Source organism: Apis dorsata, unplaced genomic scaffold (genome assembly GCF_000469605.1).
Source record: "Apis dorsata unplaced genomic scaffold, Apis dorsata 1.3 scaffold_342, whole genome shotgun sequence".
NCBI lineage: Eukaryota > Metazoa > Arthropoda > Insecta > Hymenoptera > Apidae > Apis > Apis dorsata.
Genome location: NW_006263609.1, coordinates 316,466 through 334,449, shown reverse-complemented (window position 1 = coordinate 334,449; position 17,984 = coordinate 316,466). Strand labels below are relative to the sequence as shown.

The 17,984-nt window shown below is 22.7% G+C and overlaps 4 protein-coding genes and 2 pseudogenes across 5 annotated transcripts in view; all 6 read left to right on the top strand.

Moving 5' to 3' along the window:
* Window positions 1-5,125, top strand: part of LOC102679116 — a 5,884-nt gene extending 759 nt beyond the window's left edge. Inside the window, exons 2-8 of one of the 2 annotated variants that reach the window (XM_031511687.1) lie at window positions 969-1,375; window positions 1,502-1,601; window positions 1,699-1,800; window positions 1,923-2,078; window positions 2,157-2,242; window positions 3,869-3,927; window positions 5,009-5,060. In XM_031511687.1, the coding sequence (XP_031367547.1) occupies window positions 969-1,375; window positions 1,502-1,601; window positions 1,699-1,800; window positions 1,923-2,078; window positions 2,157-2,228 (837 nt within the window). In that variant the 3' untranslated portion in view covers window positions 2,229-2,242; window positions 3,869-3,927; window positions 5,009-5,060. Of the gene's footprint in view, window positions 1-968; window positions 1,376-1,501; window positions 1,602-1,698; window positions 1,801-1,922; window positions 2,079-2,156; window positions 2,243-3,868; window positions 3,928-5,008 lie in introns of both variants that reach the window. The other variant, XM_031511688.1, reaches the window with a different exon arrangement.
* Window positions 5,123-6,110, top strand: LOC116185945. Its single transcript, XM_031511708.1, has 3 exons — window positions 5,123-5,415; window positions 5,904-6,003; window positions 6,099-6,110. The coding sequence occupies exons 1-3, from the start codon at window positions 5,123-5,125 to the stop codon at window positions 6,108-6,110; spliced, it is 405 nt and encodes a 134-aa protein (XP_031367568.1).
* LOC102678853 (odorant receptor 43a-like) lies at window positions 5,416-6,717 on the top strand. Its single transcript, XM_031511692.1, has 5 exons — window positions 5,416-5,429; window positions 5,904-6,003; window positions 6,077-6,178; window positions 6,268-6,423; window positions 6,496-6,717. Exons 3-5 carry the CDS (start codon window positions 6,143-6,145, stop codon window positions 6,559-6,561), a joined length of 258 nt encoding a protein of 85 aa, XP_031367552.1. The 5' UTR covers window positions 5,416-5,429; window positions 5,904-6,003; window positions 6,077-6,142; the 3' UTR covers window positions 6,562-6,717.
* Window positions 6,718-7,923: 1,206 nt separating this feature from the next.
* Window positions 7,924-10,522, top strand: LOC116185944 (annotated as a pseudogene).
* A 1,026-nt stretch (window positions 10,523-11,548) lies between these two features.
* On the top strand, window positions 11,549-13,094 carry LOC116185943 (annotated as a pseudogene).
* A 2,505-nt stretch (window positions 13,095-15,599) lies between these two features.
* The window catches only part of LOC102678723, a 2,763-nt gene continuing 378 nt past the window's right edge, over window positions 15,600-17,984 (top strand). The window contains exons 1-5 of the mRNA XM_031511693.1: window positions 15,600-15,998; window positions 16,747-17,153; window positions 17,515-17,614; window positions 17,722-17,823; window positions 17,907-17,984. Coding sequence (XP_031367553.1) covers window positions 15,705-15,998; window positions 16,747-17,153; window positions 17,515-17,614; window positions 17,722-17,823; window positions 17,907-17,984 — 981 coding nt within the window. The 5' untranslated portion in view covers window positions 15,600-15,704. The remainder of the gene's footprint in view (window positions 15,999-16,746; window positions 17,154-17,514; window positions 17,615-17,721; window positions 17,824-17,906) is intronic.

Genomic DNA, 17,984 nt, shown 5'->3' with positions numbered 1-17,984 from the left:
ATTATATATATTATAATAATAATATTATTATTATATATTATAATTTTTTTTTTAATCTAATATTCTATTTATTGAATATTTTATAAAATTTGTGAAATTTTAGTTTTAAAAAATCATTTATAGAATAGCGGAGAAATTAGCTGGTATTTAATATTTCAGTATTTATCAAAGAAATCAATAATATATAATTATAAAATCAATAAATTTCAATTATATTTATTAGTTTAAAAAAAAATTGAAAAAAATATTAAATATTTAGTTTTTAATATAAATTAATTATTATTATATTTAAAACATTAAAATAAAATTCTTAAAATCAATTTTATAACGACATTTAAAATTACATGAAATTATTTGAAATCGTGAAATTATATGAATTTTGAAATCATTTAGACTCTTCTCCTATGAGTAGCTGAATTAATAATCTATTTATAATTTAAGATAGAGTTTTTTTTTTCTTTCATACATTATCTTACAAAGAAATTTTCTTAATCTTAATTTTACTAAAAATTATAATTTTAGTAAAAGATTTTGTGTATGTATATAATTTAATATATAATTTACATATACAATAGACTTCGTTTCAAATTTTTTTTTTAATTTATAATCTTTTCATTATTAATTTTGACTATCTTCTTATGATTCAAATATAAGACAATTTCTAATGGAAATATATTATATAATATAATATATATATTATATTATATTATATTATTTATATATAATTTATATTATATATAAATATATTATATAATTTATATATATATATATAATATATAAATATATTATATAAATTCGATAAAGTAAAAACGTGTTGATAATATAAAATTAGTCAAGCTTCTGTAATTTGTAACTTTTGTATAATAATTTTAATTTTAATATCTCTTGAAATGAATATAAAAGTAACAACTATTAGAATTCAATTTAACATAGAATTTTTGAAATTTTAAATTTAATTTTGATTATAGCGTATAATTGAGGAAATGATAACCTGTATCAAAGAAGCACAGCAATATGAAAGGAAAATTTTCTGCAAATATATCGAGAATTGCAACATATTTTACGGAAGTTCTTTAACAGTCACATATGTGGTTGTAATTATTTACATAATGGGACCTATAGTCCTACCAGCACCTTTTCCAGTAGATACTGAATATCCGTTTCATATTAATTCCACGATAAGAAAGATTATCATATATTTGCAACAATCTTTACTTATTTTTCAATGCGCTGGACATTTATGCATAAGCATATTTTGTGCACTTTTGCTTTGGTTCACGGCCGCGAGATTCGAATGTTTGATCCTGGAATTGCAAAAAATCACAAATATTGGTATGCTGATTATTTGCATAAAAAAACAATTGCATTTAAGGAGGTAAAAATGACACATGTTCTAGATTTAATTTATGCATCAGATGAAATAGGTAGAAAATTTTTTTCTACCTTCTTCATCCGAATACTCTATTTCCTTTGCAATTAATTCTCTTTTTCTTTTCTTTAGATACGCAACAAACGTGGTGAATAGTTTTCGCTTTATGATAGTTTATGCCATCGGTGTAAGTACATTTGCTCTGACTCTATATGGTATTATAATGATAGTGGTAAGTAAAATTTTTTGTTTCGTATGTTTGTCTAATATGACATTTATAATATAATATATATATTATAATATAATATAATTTATTACGCAATTTACAGAAGGCACCATTAATTATGAAAATAGAATCTGTAACTTTGAGTTTTGTTTTACTCCTACAAATTTATATATACGCATGGCCTGCCGATCATATGAAGGATATGGTAATTTATGTTTTATTATTTTTATTTATAAATATAGTAAATTAGTTATATTTATGATTATATATAAAAATAATATATGTTGTATATTATTTGAAGTACGTTGAATCATTCATATTTCTTAGAGTATAAACGTTTCAAAAAGTGTATACAACATAATATGGTATAAACAGACATTGAGAATGCAAAAAGATCTGTTAAATGTATTGATATATCAACGACCAATAATCTTTTCCGTTGATTGTATATTGCCAGAACTTTCATTACGTTATTATTGCTCGGTAAGTCGAATTCAGATATCGTTTATGAATTAAGAATAATGAATTAAGAATATAATTAACAGAATAATAATATTTTAGTACGTATCCAATATTTTCTCTATCTTCACAGCTGTACGTGTCATCATAGAAGATGATCAATTAGAAATTTAATATTGTTTTATTAAGTAATTGTTAAAATATTTCAATTAATCATTTTTGTGCAAACATTAATTTAAGTATTTAATTAATAATTGTGCAAACCATTTATTAATCTATATTTTTTATTAAATGTTAATTAGCAATTGATATTTTTAATTGATAATTAGCAACTAATTTTAAATCTAAATCAAATTTTTATAATTGATTCAATCTCAATAATTGCTCAATCGATAAATCAATCGATAAATCATATTAAAAATTATACAAATATATAAACATTAAATATAACATTAATATTGTTTCTGCTAATCATAATTTTCATTATGATTTATTAATTCATTAATTCATAAGAAAGTAAATTTTTCGATTGGTTTACCTGTCATATTTTAGTTGCTTATCATGATGATGTGTTAATAATAATAAATAACAGATAAAAAATTGTCGTATGCTAATGTACATAATGTCACGAATAAATATAAGTGAAATTCAATATAGTACTAGCAAATTATTATTATTATTTTTTTATTATTATTTTGCAAATTATTATTGCAAAATATCTCGAAAACTAACCAATGATTATATGTACAAAAAAAAATTGTTCAAAATCTTTTCCTCTATAACATATTTAAAAATCTATAAAAATATTATCGATAAATTGATCAGAATTTAATTTTCCATAAATATCCACAATTTAGTGATTTGTTGCATCTTATTGAAAATATCAAAAACCAAAGTTTGATTCGGATTTGAAATAAAAAAAAATATAATGCAATTAATTAATATATCCTTGTCATTGTCACATTTTTCACATCATGAACCAATTTTTAATTCGACAAATCTAATTTTATTTTTTTTTATTATACATTCTCTACACATAGATATTTTTACACATATTTAGTAGATAGATACTGACAATAGATTTCTAAACGTTAAAGAAAGCTTTTAATTTTTTGTTGTACTTTACCTATCTAGTGAATATCACGGAAGCCCTTTTAATAACTAAACATATAATTATTTAACTAGAGAACGTTTTTACACTATTATATATTTGTGAATACTACTCTTGGTGCTTGATAACTATCTTATTCATTCTTCTACCATCGTAACCGTAATCAATATATATAACCTCTCAATATATATATAATGCAACTAATAATTATATATTATCATTTAGTTATCTAGTAACAAGAAAATTACTGATCGATACATTGTCATTAACTACATTCTATATGATTTATAAAATTCCTTTTATTTAAAAGGCAATTTTATACGAATAAAAACATCTGCAAATATTTAGTTGCTTTCAAATCAATCTAAGTAACAATCTAAATGGTCGATAGCTTTCACATTTTGTTTTAGTATCTTGTTATACTATTAAATATTATACGATTTATAAGTCGAAGAGTTTTTTGATATTATGTTAAAACAATTGACACCTGAGAAAACTATCCATATTACTTGGCTCAGCGTAGCTATAACTTTTTGTTGGCCACTTCCTGCCAGTAGTACCAAAATTCAAGTGTTCATGTTCAAAACTCTACAAATAATTAGTATTATTAATGCCTTTATATTGCTTCTGCCGTTGCTATATTCGGTCTATCTACATTACGATGATATTGTCGTTGTCTTTAAATGTATCGCTTTGTCTGTAGGTTTGTCTCAAATGATTATTCAAACTATTATATGCTTCGTTAAATACGACACTCTGCAAGTAAGTTTCTACATTATCTTATTTTTGGAAAATATTTTCATACTAAAATTATTAATAATTTTATATCATTCTTATTTTTTTTTTCTCCCGTTATTTTGATACTGCTAATTTTAAAATATTGATAGAAATTTCTTATATTTTCATTGAATTATACTTATAACACTTTTTAACTGTATCTAAAATAAAACTATATCTAAAATATAATATAAAACTGTATCTAAACTGTATCTAAAATATAATATAAAATCGATATAAAAGATCAAAAGCAAAATCAGTGAAATTACGAAAGCAATTTTAATTCTATTTACTAAAATCTTTCAAACACTTATTATTTAATTTTGAATAAAATGTTAATTAAAATGTTAATTAGTACAATTAATATATCAATATTAAATTTTTTTTCACGGAATCAGCTTTATATTTAGAATCACACGAAGTTATTTGAAATCTTAATATCGCATAAATTTTAAAATCATTTAAATAATTTTCCAATAATTGTTAATATGAACTCTCATTGTAAATATTTATACTTCTCTTTATTATATTTCTTTTACAAAGAAATTCACTTAGGCTCAACATTATAATTTTATAAAACTAAAATTATAATTTTATAAAATTTTATAATTTTAATTTTATAAAAAATTGTACATATGTATATATAATGGAGTTAACTTTTTTGGCATTACTTTAACTTTTTTTAATTCATAATAAATCCATTTTAAAATTTTAATATCTTTTTATGTTTCAAAATATTCGATTATTATTATACAATTATTATTATACAAATTATTATACAATTTATATTAATTATTATTATTTATTAATTATTATACAAAATATTCGATTATATATTATACAATTTCAAATGGGAATATGTACATATATATATTATAAGTTCGATAGACTTAATTAAAAGCATTGATAATACAATTGAGTTCATGTAAATTATATGTATTTAACTATATATTGTACGAAAACTTTTCTATTATCTAATTATAATGTTTTTAAAAAATGAGTATCAAAACAATTAACAAAGTTTGATATAAACGGAAATTCTTAAAAATTTAATTTTAAATTACAGCGTGTAATCGAAGAAATGATAACATATGTGAAAGAAGCCCAACAGTATGAAAAGAAAATTTTCCATAAGTATATCAAGAAATGCCACACATTTTATGGATGTTCTATAGTATGTATGTATCTGACTGGAGTTGCTTTCATAATAGGACCTGCATTCTCGCCGGCTTCTTTCCCAGCAGATGCAGAATATCCGTTTCAAATTAATTATAAATCAGTAAAAGTTATCATATATTTGCAACAGACTTTGGTTGGTTTTCAATGCACTGCACACATATGTTTAAGTGTATTTGGCGCGCTTTTACTTTGGTTCACGGCCGCGAGATTTGAATGTCTGGCCGTGGAATTGAAAAAAATCACTAATATTGGTATGCTGATTATTTGCGTTAAAAAACAGTTGCATGTAAGGAGGTAAAAATGACATGGTAATAGATTCCAGATTCAATTTAAATATTTATATATCGAATGTTTGGATGTTTGGAAAAAAAGTTTTATGGATAATTTAAAAAGCCAAAATAGAATGGAAATCAAAACTAATTTTTGAGACTTTGCTTTTCATTTGTTTAAAATTCAAAATCTTATACAAATGAAAATGAGATTATTATTATATTTATATTCAGATTTGACATAAATAAAATAATAAATAAAATATATAAATAATAATAAAATAAATGGTTATTTTCTATTTCTTGAAGATGTTCGATTTTCCATTTCTATTCCTTTTTTAAATATTGAGCCATTTTTAATTATTAGTAACTTAAGAAGAAAACTTTATAAATTTTTTTTTATATTTTATTTTTTTTTTTACTTTGGCTTCTAAAATTAACTTTTAAGTTTTTTAATTGCATTAACCCATTGTATTTTTATTGTAATTAATTTTCTCTTATTTTTTATTTTAGATATGCAAAAAGAGTAGTAATTGGTTTTCGCTTTATAATATTTTGTGCCATAGGAGTAAGTACATTTGCTCTGACTTTAGGTGGAATTATAATAATAAAGGTAAGTAAAGTTCTGTTTTATATATATAATATTATATAATATATATAATAAAATTAATGTATATCACAAACAGAAGGCACCATTTATTGTAAAAGTACAATTCATAACTTTGATTTTGACTCTACTCACAGAAATTTATATGTATACGTGGCCTGCTGATCACATGAAAGATATGGTGAATTATATTTTATATAAATGTATAATTATAAAAATATACATGTTATGTATTTTCCAAAATATAACTAAATCATCCATATTTCTTAGAGTATAAATGTTTCACAAAGTGTATATAATATAACATGGTATAAACAAACATTGAGAATGCAGAAGAATATATTAAATGTATTAATGTATCAACAACCAATAATTCTTTCTATTAATTGTATATTGCCAGAACTTACATTACATTATTATTGCTCGGTAAGACAAATTAAAATACCAATTATGACATATGAATAAGAACACAAAAGTAACAAAATAATAATATTTTAGTATCTATCCAATGCTTTCTCTATCTTCACGGCTATACGTGTCATCATAGAAGATGATCCATCATAAATTTAACATTTTTCTATTATATAATTGTTAAAATACTTAACGAGATTTTTATGCAAATAATATATTTAAATATTTATTTAATAATTGATAGTTATTTTCATTATGAAATAAATGTTTGACTCGGATTGCAAATCTATTATGAATCTATTTTTTTATTAAATAACAATTATTATTTTTAATTAATAATTAATTTAATAAATCAATTAAAAAATTTATAATTAATTCAATTAATAAATTATATTAAAATCTAACACTCCATTGATAATGTTAAGAATTGGAATTCGATTCCTGTTAATTCTAAAAAAAAAATTAAAATAGGCTTATTTTGCCAATGCAGTCATTGTATCAATCATAATATGCAAATTGATCTTTCCATGTATATCAAAATCAAAAAAATGAGATTCTTCTTTTAATTCAAAATTTGATTCTTGATTCTAGATTATTTCTGTCTTTTTTCTTTATACATGATGCACTGTAAAACAAAAATGACATCTGGTGAAACTGGGAATGTCTCGATTTTAATAAATCTTAATAATAGATCTTAATATTATTAAATGACAGAAACAAAGAGTTGAATTATCGCATAATTTTTACTATATATTATCGCTATATTTATTATTCCATATTATTATATTATATTATTATATTTTATCATTATTGAACTTATTGTATCAATAAAATAATAATTTTTAATAATTACTATAATATTATATAATATTAATTTAAGTTAAAATATTAATAATTTATATACGAAACAAATAAGAATTTGGGTTTTATCGTTCACTTTTTTTCAGAATTATATGAAACAAGTTCAATTTTTGATATTTCCTTCGAACAATTGAAAAATAAAAAGTTAATTACAATGGTTTTGTCATTGTCATTTTGTTCACATTGCGAAATCATGAAATAAAATTTTTAAAATTATCAATTTAATTAAATTGATTAAATTTTCAATTCATCAAAACAACAATTTTACAAAATATCTCGTACGTTATAATTTTGCGATTATTCTTTTTTATTGCATATTCTTTATAATATATATGTAGAGACACCGGATATGGGATTCTAAATCCTAAGGAAAATTTATTCCATAATTACAATTTCTTGTATAGTTTACCTTATCAATAGATGAACTATTACAGCGATTAAATATGTAGGTAACGTTAGAATGCTAGACTAGAGAACGTTTTACAATATTATACATTTGTGAATATAACTCTTGGTAAGTACCCTATTCGTTTTTCTAGTAACAAATCGTGCTAATATATATAATGCATCTAATAATTACATATTATTATCTAGTTATCTAGTAGCAAGAAAACTACTAGAAAATTATTGATCGATACGTTATCATTAACCATTATGTTTCATATGAAATTCCTCTTATTTAAAAGACAAATTACACGGATAACGTCTGTAAATATTCAGGTGCTTTCGAATCAGTGTAACAACGTTTACATATCATTTTATTGTCTTATCGTTCTATTGTACATACGCAAAATATTATTCATAAGACGAAAAGTTTCTTGATACTATGTTAACAATTGACACCTGAGAAAGTTATCCACATAACTTGGATCAGCGTAGTATTAACGTTATGTTGGCCACTTCCTGTCAATAGTGGTAAAATTCAAGTGTTTATGTTCAAAGTTCTGCAAATAATTAGCATTATTAATGTTTTTATATTGCTTCTGCCGTTGTTATATTCGATCTATTTGCATTTTGATGATGTAATTATTGTCTCTAAATGTGTTGCTCTGTCAATTGGCTTGACTCAAGTAATCATTCAGACTGTCATATGCTTCGCTAAATACGATTCCCTGCAAGTAAGTTTCCAAACATTTTATCTTATTTACCGCATTTTATGTAAAAAATTAAATATTTTTATGTTAGAACCATTGATTACTTTTATTGTTCTTATATATAATTCTGGCAAAAAAATCACACGAAATCATTTGAAAGCATTTAAACAGTTCTTTTGTGAACAGCCGAATTCTCGAGAGCAAATAAATAATTTTTTTCTCTATTTAAAAATAATTTTTCCAAAATCTCAAAAATTTTAATTTTAATGAAACGTTGTGTATATATTATATGTATGATATATGTATAATATATATATATATATATATATGTAATAAAATATATAATGTAAATATATACATATAATTTATAATGTATAATGCTATTTGATATTTAATATGTATATATAATGCGATGATTTTTTTCGGCAAGTATTTTTTCTTTAATTGATCTTTCTATAAGTAAAGTTCATACATATTCTCACATTTCAAATGCAATTTGTATTGTGAATTTTATAAGTTCGAATAAAAATTATTTAAAATACGCAATATTGATTGAATTAGCGTGAAATACGTAATAATTCATCATTATATAATATTTATGTAGTAGTTTTTTATAATAATGTCCCTTAAAATGAATTCATCAAAATCAAAATAACACGAATTTTCATATAGAATGACATATCTAAAATTCTAATTCTAATTTTTAATTACAGCGGGTAATCGAAGAAATGATAATTTGTATCAAAGCAGCACAACAATACGAAGAAAAAATTTTCCACAAATATATCGAAAAATGCTACACATTTTATGCATGTTCTATAATATGCATGTATTTAACTGCAACTGCTTTCATAATAGGATCTGCATTCTCGCCGGCCTCCTTCCCAATAGATGCAGAATATCCCTTTCAAATTAATCGCATGCCAGTAAAGATTATCATATACTTGCAACAGACTTTGGTCGGATTTCAATGCGCTGCACATGTATGTTTGAGCATATTTGGCGCGCTTTTGTTTTGGTTCACAGCTACAAGATTTGAATGTTTGGCCGTGAAATTGCAAAAAATTACCAATATTGGTATGCTGATAACTTGCGTTAAAAAACAATTACGTATAAGGAGGTATAAATCGTGGATTAAATTATATATTTATGTAGAATGTTCGGGAGTAGGTAAAAAGTTTAAATTATGATTCAAGAAACCAAAATAAGATGAAAATGGAAAATAATAAAATTTAAGATTTTTAATTTGTTTGTTTGAAAATCATTTTCTGCTGAACTGTTTTTTATATTTCGTTTAAATAGAGAAAATTGTTCACATTAATTTTTAATTGTTAACAATTAAAGAACGAAATCTTTAAAATTTTTTTATATTTCATTTTCATTTTATTTTAGTTTTTAGAACTATATTAAATTTTCTAACTACATTGTCTGAACACATTATAATTTTATTGAAATTAGTTCTCCCTTCCTTTTTTCTTTAGATATGCAAAAAAAGTTATAATTAGTTTTCGTTTTATAATACTTTATGCCATAGTAGTGAGTACATTTGTCTTGATTCTAGATGGTATTATAATGATAATGATAAGTAAAACTTTCAATATTTTTGTACATACATGATAACATATAATTTAATTATTTTCATTCATGAACAGAAGGCATCGTTAATGATGAAAATACAATTCATAACTTTGAGTTTGACAGTGCTCACAGAAATCTACATATACGCATGGCCTGCTGATTATATGAAAGATATGGTGAATTATTGCATATATTTATCAATATATGTAACATATATATGTGCTTTTTTGAAGTACACTGAATTGTTTATATTTCTTAGAGTATAAATGTCTCAAAAAGTGTATACAATATAACATGGTATAAGCAGACATTGAGAATGCAAAAGAATCTATTAAATGTATTGGTATATCAGCGGCCAATAATCTTTTCTGTTAATTGTATATTGCCAGAACTTTCATTACGTTATTATTGCTCGGTAAGACAAATTAAAATACCAATTATGACATATAAATAAGAACACAAAAGTGATAAAATAATAATATTTTAGTATCTATCCAATGCTTTCTCTATCTTCACAGCTATACGTGTCATAATAGAAGATGATTCATGATAAATTTAATATTGTTCTATTATATAATTAAGTTAAGATATTGATGTTAAGATATTTCATCAATTAAATTTTTATACGAAGTGATGTATTTAAATATTTAATAATTAATAATTGTTGTTTCATTGTTAAATAAATATTCGACTCGAATTGCATATCTATAATCAATCTATTCTTTCTATATCAAACGACGATTCAAGAATTTGATTTGGTTCTCATTGATTATTAGTCAATATTATTATATTTAAATTATTATATTTCATCATTAATGAATAAAAATTTATTATATCAATGAAAATAATTACTTTTAAGCGATTATTGAATTTTAAATAATATTATGGAGAAGAATTTTTATAGGAAACTATGAATAGCAACAAGAATTTTGCTGTTGTGCTTCGTTCTCATTTATTTCCTATTTCTCTAAATATTATATTCGAAATATAATTTTTCGTTATTCTTTCAAACAAATTAAAAAATAGTAGTTATTATGTTTATTTCATATTATGAATTTTGTCGTGATTTCTATGTATTATATCTTCAATTCACGAAATCAACAATTTTATGATTATTCTTTTTTATTGCACATTTTTTCATCCCTTACATTACATACGACACTCACAATTCATATTTTCAAACTAGAAAAAATTTTTTTCACCATTTTGTTTTGCATACTATACCATCTTNNAAATATCGTAGGAGTAAGTTCTTATAATAACCAATTTAATATGTAGATAACTCCATTCTTATGTTGTTGCTTAATAACTTATTTATTTTTCAAGTAGCAAATCTATGTTTGTATAATAATACATATTATCCTTTAGTTATCCGGTAGAAAAATAATTATTTCGGATTATTTATTAAAAAAATCGGTAAACATTACATTACTTTTTATTCTTACGCTTACATATGATTATTATTAAATTTTTACTTAAAAACCAATTTTATATGTCAGAAAATATTCAATTGCTTTCAAATCAATGTAATAACTTAACTAAACGACAATCTTCGTTCTACTGTATCAATTAAATATTGTTCGTAAAACGAAGAGTTTCTTGTCATTATGTTAAAACAAATAATATCGGAAAAAACTATTCACATTAGTTGACTCAGTGTAACTATAACATTTTACTGGCCAGTTCTTCTCAACAATAGCAAAACTCAAGTGTTTATTTTCAAAGTTTTACAGATAATTAGTATTATTAATGTTTCTATGTTGCTTCTGCCATTGTTATATTCGGTTTATCTACATTTCGATGATATTATCATTGTCTCTAAATCTATTTCTTTGTCAGTAGGCTTGATTCAAGTAATCGCACGGACTGTTATATGCTTTGTCAAATATGATTACCTGCAAGTAAGTTTCTATCTATTTTATCCTATTTATCACATTTTTGCCACGTAAGAAATTAAGTATTTAAGTATTTAACTTACGATTGATTATTTTACTATTCTTAAAAACTCTGATACATGAAATCATTTAAAATTATATGAATTTTGAAATCATTTGAACAACTGTGAATAATCGAATTTTCGATTCGAAAATAAGTAAATAATTTTTAAATTAGTAAATAATTTTTTTTCTAGTTACAAAGAAATTTTTCTTAAAATTTTATCTTAAAATTATAATTTTAATAAAATATTGAATATATATACTCAATGTGTACATATACACAATGTTTATATATATATATATATAGATATATTATGTATTTTTCTTATATTTCAAGTTTGACCACTTTCTCACTTTTCAAATACAATTATTAATTTTATAAGTTCGAAAGAATACTCAAGGTTGTTGATAATACAAAATATTACTTGAATTCGTGTAAAAGTATATAAGATTTATATAGTAGCTTTACTATTAATACCTCTTAAAAAATGAATGTCAAAATAACAATTAAGGAAATTCAATATTAGATGAAAATTGTAAATTTAATTTTAAAATTACAGCATGTAATTCGAAGAATTACTAAAAAATTTTTGTCAAAAAAGCATAATGAAAACAAAATTTTCCACAAGTATATAGAAAAGTGCCACATATTTTATGTGGATGTTCTATATGCATGTATATATCTGACTGCAACCGCTTTTATAATAGGATTTGTATTGTCGCCAGTTTCTTTCCCAGCAGATGCAGAATATGTTTCAAGTTGACCATATGAAGATTACTAATGAAGATTATCATATATTTGCAACAGAGTTTAGTTGCCTTTCAATGCGCTTGAGACATGCATGCTTGAGCGTGAGATATTTGGCGTGTTTTTGCTCTGATTCGTTTCCTCAAGATTTAAATGGCCGTAAAATTACAAAAAATCACAGATATTGGTATGCTGATTATTTGCGTTAAGAAATAGTTTCATATAAGGAGACATAATTATATGTTTATATGTTGTATATTTGAATGAAATATATAGAAAGATTAAGGGATAAGCCAGGAAACTTTTTCAATTGATAATAAATGATTTCTTCATAACTCATTATCATATAAAATCAATTTATTATTATATCTATATTAATTTATTATATCTATATTATATTATATCTATATCTCATTATTATATCTATATTAATTAATTATATTAATCAAATTAATTATAGACCAATAAGTATGATCATGGATGATAATATTTTGTTTTTCATTTCTATAAATGTTGAATTTAGACTCAGAATGATTTGTTTATGTACGGTTATATAATTTGAAATATTGATATTTGAAATTCTATTGTCTTATAGTTCAATAAAATATTTCAACTTATCGCAAAATAGTATTTTTTATGCGATAGTGTCAAAATAAATATTTGCATATTTTTTGTTATTTGATTTAAAAATCACTGTATTTTCTGCTTGAACTGTTGTCTATATTTGTTAGTGTAAAAAAAAATTATTTATTATTTATTTATAATCATTTTCATTCTAATTTATTTCTATCCTTTAAATTTTTTAGCTATATTGTTCGAATACATTATATTTTAATTGCAGTTCTTCCTTTTTTTTCCTTTAGATGCGCAAGAAGAGTAATTAATTTTCTCTTTTTAATACTTCGTGCCATGAAAGTAAGAATATCTTTTCTGAGTCTAAATGATATTATAATGATAACAGTAAGTAAAACTTTTGTTTTATATATATAACATATTATATATATGTAGCGCGTACAATATAATTAATAAATGTAACAATGTATATTACAAACAGAAGGCACTATTTATTATGAAAATACAATTCATAACTTCGATTTTGATTCTACTACTACTAATAGAAATTTATATGTACGCCTAGCCTGTTGATTACATGAAGGATTTAGTAAATTATATTGTATTACTTACATCTATAAATATATCTATAATTATATATGTTTTCTTTAAACGTACTGAATCGTTCATATTTCTTAGGATATAAACGTTCGAAAAAATATATATATATAATATAATATAAACAAATATTGAGAATGCAGAAGGATCTGTTAAACGTATTAATATATTAACAACCAATAATCCTTTTTATTAATTGTATATTGTCAGAACTAATATTACATTATTAAATTATTGCTCGATAAATCAAATTAAAATTTCAATCATGACGTATAAATAAAAATACATAAGTGATAAAATGATAATATTTCAGTATCTATCCAATGCTTTCTCTGTCTTCACAGATATACGTGTCATCATAGAAGAAGATCCATCATAAATTTAACATTTTTCTATTATTTATTATTCTTAAAATACTTAATGAGATTTTTATGCAAATAATATATTTAAATGTTTATTTAATAATTGATAGTTATTTCTTTCATTGTTAAATAAATGTTTGACTTGAATTGCAAATCTATTATCAATTTATTTTTTTATTAAACAGCAATTATTATTTTTAATTAATAATTAATCTTAATTAATAATAAATCAATTTAAAATTTTTATAATTAATTAATAAATCATAATAAAATCTTATATTCCATTCATAGTTCTAAGAATTGGAGTTCAATTTCTGCCAATTCGAAAAAAAGACTAAAATAGTCTTATTCTGCCAATGCAATCATTATATTTGTCATAATAAGCGAATTCTGATCTTTTCCTGTATATCAGAATCAGAGAAACGAAATTCTTCTTAATTCAAAAATATCTGATTCTTGATTATTTCCGTCCTTTTTTTTACACATGATGCACTATAAAACAAAAGTAATATTTGATAAAACTGAGAATGTCCCGATTTTAATCTTAATATAAAATATAAAATAGATTATCATAAATAGCAGAAACAAAGAGTTGAATTATCGCATAATTTTCATCACTATATTTAATATCTTATATTATTATATTAAACAATTATATTTATCATTATTGAATTTATCAATAAAATAATAATTTATATCAATAAAATAATAATTTTCAATGATTATTATGTTGATCTAAGTTAAAATGTTAATAATTTTAATAATAATAATTTATACACAAAACAAATAAGAATTTTTATCTTATCGTTTGTTTTTTTTTTTAGAATTGTTATATATGAAACCAATTCAATCTTTGATATTTCCTTCGAATTAAAAGATAAAAAATTAATTATAATGATTTTGTCATTATTGTTTGTTTCAAATTGCAAAATTATAAGATCATAATTTTGATATTGAATTTTCAATTCCAATTAAATCAACAATTTTATGAAATATCTTGCGCGTTATAATTTTACGATTATTCTTTTTTATTGTATATTCTTTATAATACGCACGTAGACACAACGGATATGGGATTCTATATCCTAAGGAAGATTTACTCCATAATTTCAATCTTTTATATATATATATTTATCGCCTCATCAATAGATGAATAATTCCAACAATTAAGTATATAGCTATCTAACTAGAGAACGTTTTACAATATTATATATTTATGAATACCGCTCTTGATAAGTACCCTATTCGTTCTTCTAACATTACAATTCGTGCTAATATATATAATGCATCTAATAATTACATATTATTACATATCTAGTTATCTAGTAGCAAGAAAACTACTAGGAAATTATTGATTGATATGTTGTCATTAACCGCTACATTTTATATAAAATTTCTCTTACTTAAAAGACAAATTACGGATAACGTCTGTAAACATTAAACTGCTTTCGAACAGTAAAACAGTGTTCACATATCGTTTTATTGTTTCATCGTTCTATTATACAAAATATTATTCCATTCATAAGACGACAAGTTTCTTGATATTATGTTAAAACAATTGACACCTGAGAAAGTTATCCACATTACTTGGCTCAGCGTAGCTTTAACATTATGTTGGCCACTTCCTGCCAATAGTGGTAAAACTCAAGTGTTTATGTTCAAAGTTCTGCAAATAATTAGCATTATTAATGCTTTTATATTGCTTCTACCATTGTTATATTCGATCTATCTGCATTTTGATGACGTTATTATTGTCTCTAAATGTGCTGCTGTGTCAGTAAGTTTGACTCAAGTAATCACTCAAACTGTCATATGCTTCGCTAAATACGACTCCTTGCAAGTAAGTTTTCAATCATTTCATCTTGTTTACCGCATTTTATGTAAAAATTAAATATTTTTATGTTAGAACCATTGATTACTTTTATTGTTCTTATATATAATTCTAACAAAAAATCACACGAAATCATTTGAAAGCACTTAAACAGTTCTTTTGTGAACAGCCGAATTCTCGAGAGCGAATAATTTTTCTCTCTATTTAAAAAAAAATTTTTCTCAATCTCAAAATTTTTAATTTTAATAAAACGTATATATATATATTTATATATTATATATTATATTATATATTAATATAACATATATATAATTTATAAAGTATAAAGTATATATAACATATATATATATACATATGTTATATAACATATATATATAACATATATATAATTTATAAAGTATAAAGTATAATGCTGTATAATATTAATTATATATACATATGTATAATGTAATGATTTTTTTTCCTTAGCAAGTATGTTTTCTTTAATTCATAATCTTTTTATTTTAAATTTTATACACATTCTCACATTTCAAATGCAATTTTTATTGGGAATTTTATAAGTTCGAATAAAAATTGTTTGTAATACGAAATATTAATTAAACTAACCTAAAATATATAACATATTATCATTATATAATATGATTTATATTATAATAATTTTTTGTATCTCTTAAAATAAATTCATCAAAATCAAAGTAACACGAATTTTCATATAAGATGACATCTTTAAAATTCTAAATTTAATTTTCAATTACAGCATGTAGTTGAAGAAATGATAATCTGTATCAAAACAGCACAACAATACGAAAAAAAAATTTTCTATAAATATATCGACAAATGCTACACATTTTATGCATGTTCGATAACATGCATGTATCTAACTACAACTGCCTTCATAATAGGACCTGCATTCTCGTCAGCCTCCTTCCCAATAGATGCAGAATATCCCTTTCAAATTAATTACACGCTAGTGAAGATTATCATATACTTGCAACAGACTTTGGTCGGCTATCAATGCGCTGCACATGTATGCTTGTGTATATTTGGCGCACTTTTGCTTTGGTTCACGGCCGCGAGATTTGAATGTTTGGCTGTGGAATTGCAAAAAATTACCAATATTGGTATGCTGATAACTTGCATTAAGAAACAATTACATATAAGGAGGTATAAATCGTGGATTAAATTATGCATTTATGTAAAATGTTCGGGAGTAGGTAAAAAGTTTAAGTTATGATTCAAGAAATCAAAATAAGATGAAAATGAAAGATAATTTTAGACTTTTAATTTGCATGTTTGAAAATTATTTTCTGCTGAATTGTCTTTTATATTTTGTTTAAACAGAGAAGATTGCTCACGTCAATTTTTAATTGTTAGTCATTAAAGAATAAAATCTTCAAAATTTTTTTATATTTCATTTTCATTTTATTTTAGTTTTTCGAACTACTTAAAATTTTCTAACTACATTATCTGAACATATTATAATTTTATTGAAATTAATTCTTCCTTTATTTTTTTTTTTCTTTAGATACGCAAAAAAAGTGGTAATTAGTTTTCGTTTTATAATACTTTATGCCATAGGAGCGAGTATATTTGTTCTGATTCTAGACGGTATTATAATGATAATGGTAAGTAAAACTTTCAATATTATTTATGTATATATATATAATTTATATATATTATGTATATATATAATGATAATATATATAATTTAATTATTTGCATTCATGAACAGAAGGCATCGTTAATTGTGAAAGTACAGTTTATAACTCTGAGTTTGTCAATGCTCACAGAAATCTACATATACGCATGGCCTGCTGATTATATGAAGGATATGGTGAATTATTGCATATATTTATCAATATATGTAACATATATATGTGCTTTTTTGAAGTACACTGAATCGTTTATATTTCTTAGAGTATAAATGTCTCAAAAAGTGTATACAATATAACATGGTATAAACAGACATTGAGAATGCAAAAAAATCTATTAAAC

Excerpts from the sequence above, each read along its gene's own strand:
- LOC102678853 (XM_031511692.1), top strand. The coding sequence starts at position 6,143 with ATGTATACGTGGCCTGCTGATCACATGAAAGATATG. Across the intron at positions 6,179-6,267 it reads CTGATCACATGAAAGATATG|AGTATAAATGTTTCACAAAG; the intron begins GTGAATTATATT and ends CATATTTCTTAG. Across the intron at positions 6,424-6,495 it reads CATTACATTATTATTGCTCG|TATCTATCCAATGCTTTCTC; the intron begins GTAAGACAAATT and ends ATAATATTTTAG.
- LOC116185945 (XM_031511708.1), top strand. The coding sequence starts at position 5,123 with ATGTATCTGACTGGAGTTGCTTTCATAATAGGACCTGCATTCTCGCCG. Across the intron at positions 5,416-5,903 it reads AAACAGTTGCATGTAAGGAG|ATATGCAAAAAGAGTAGTAA; the intron begins GTAAAAATGACA and ends TTTTTATTTTAG.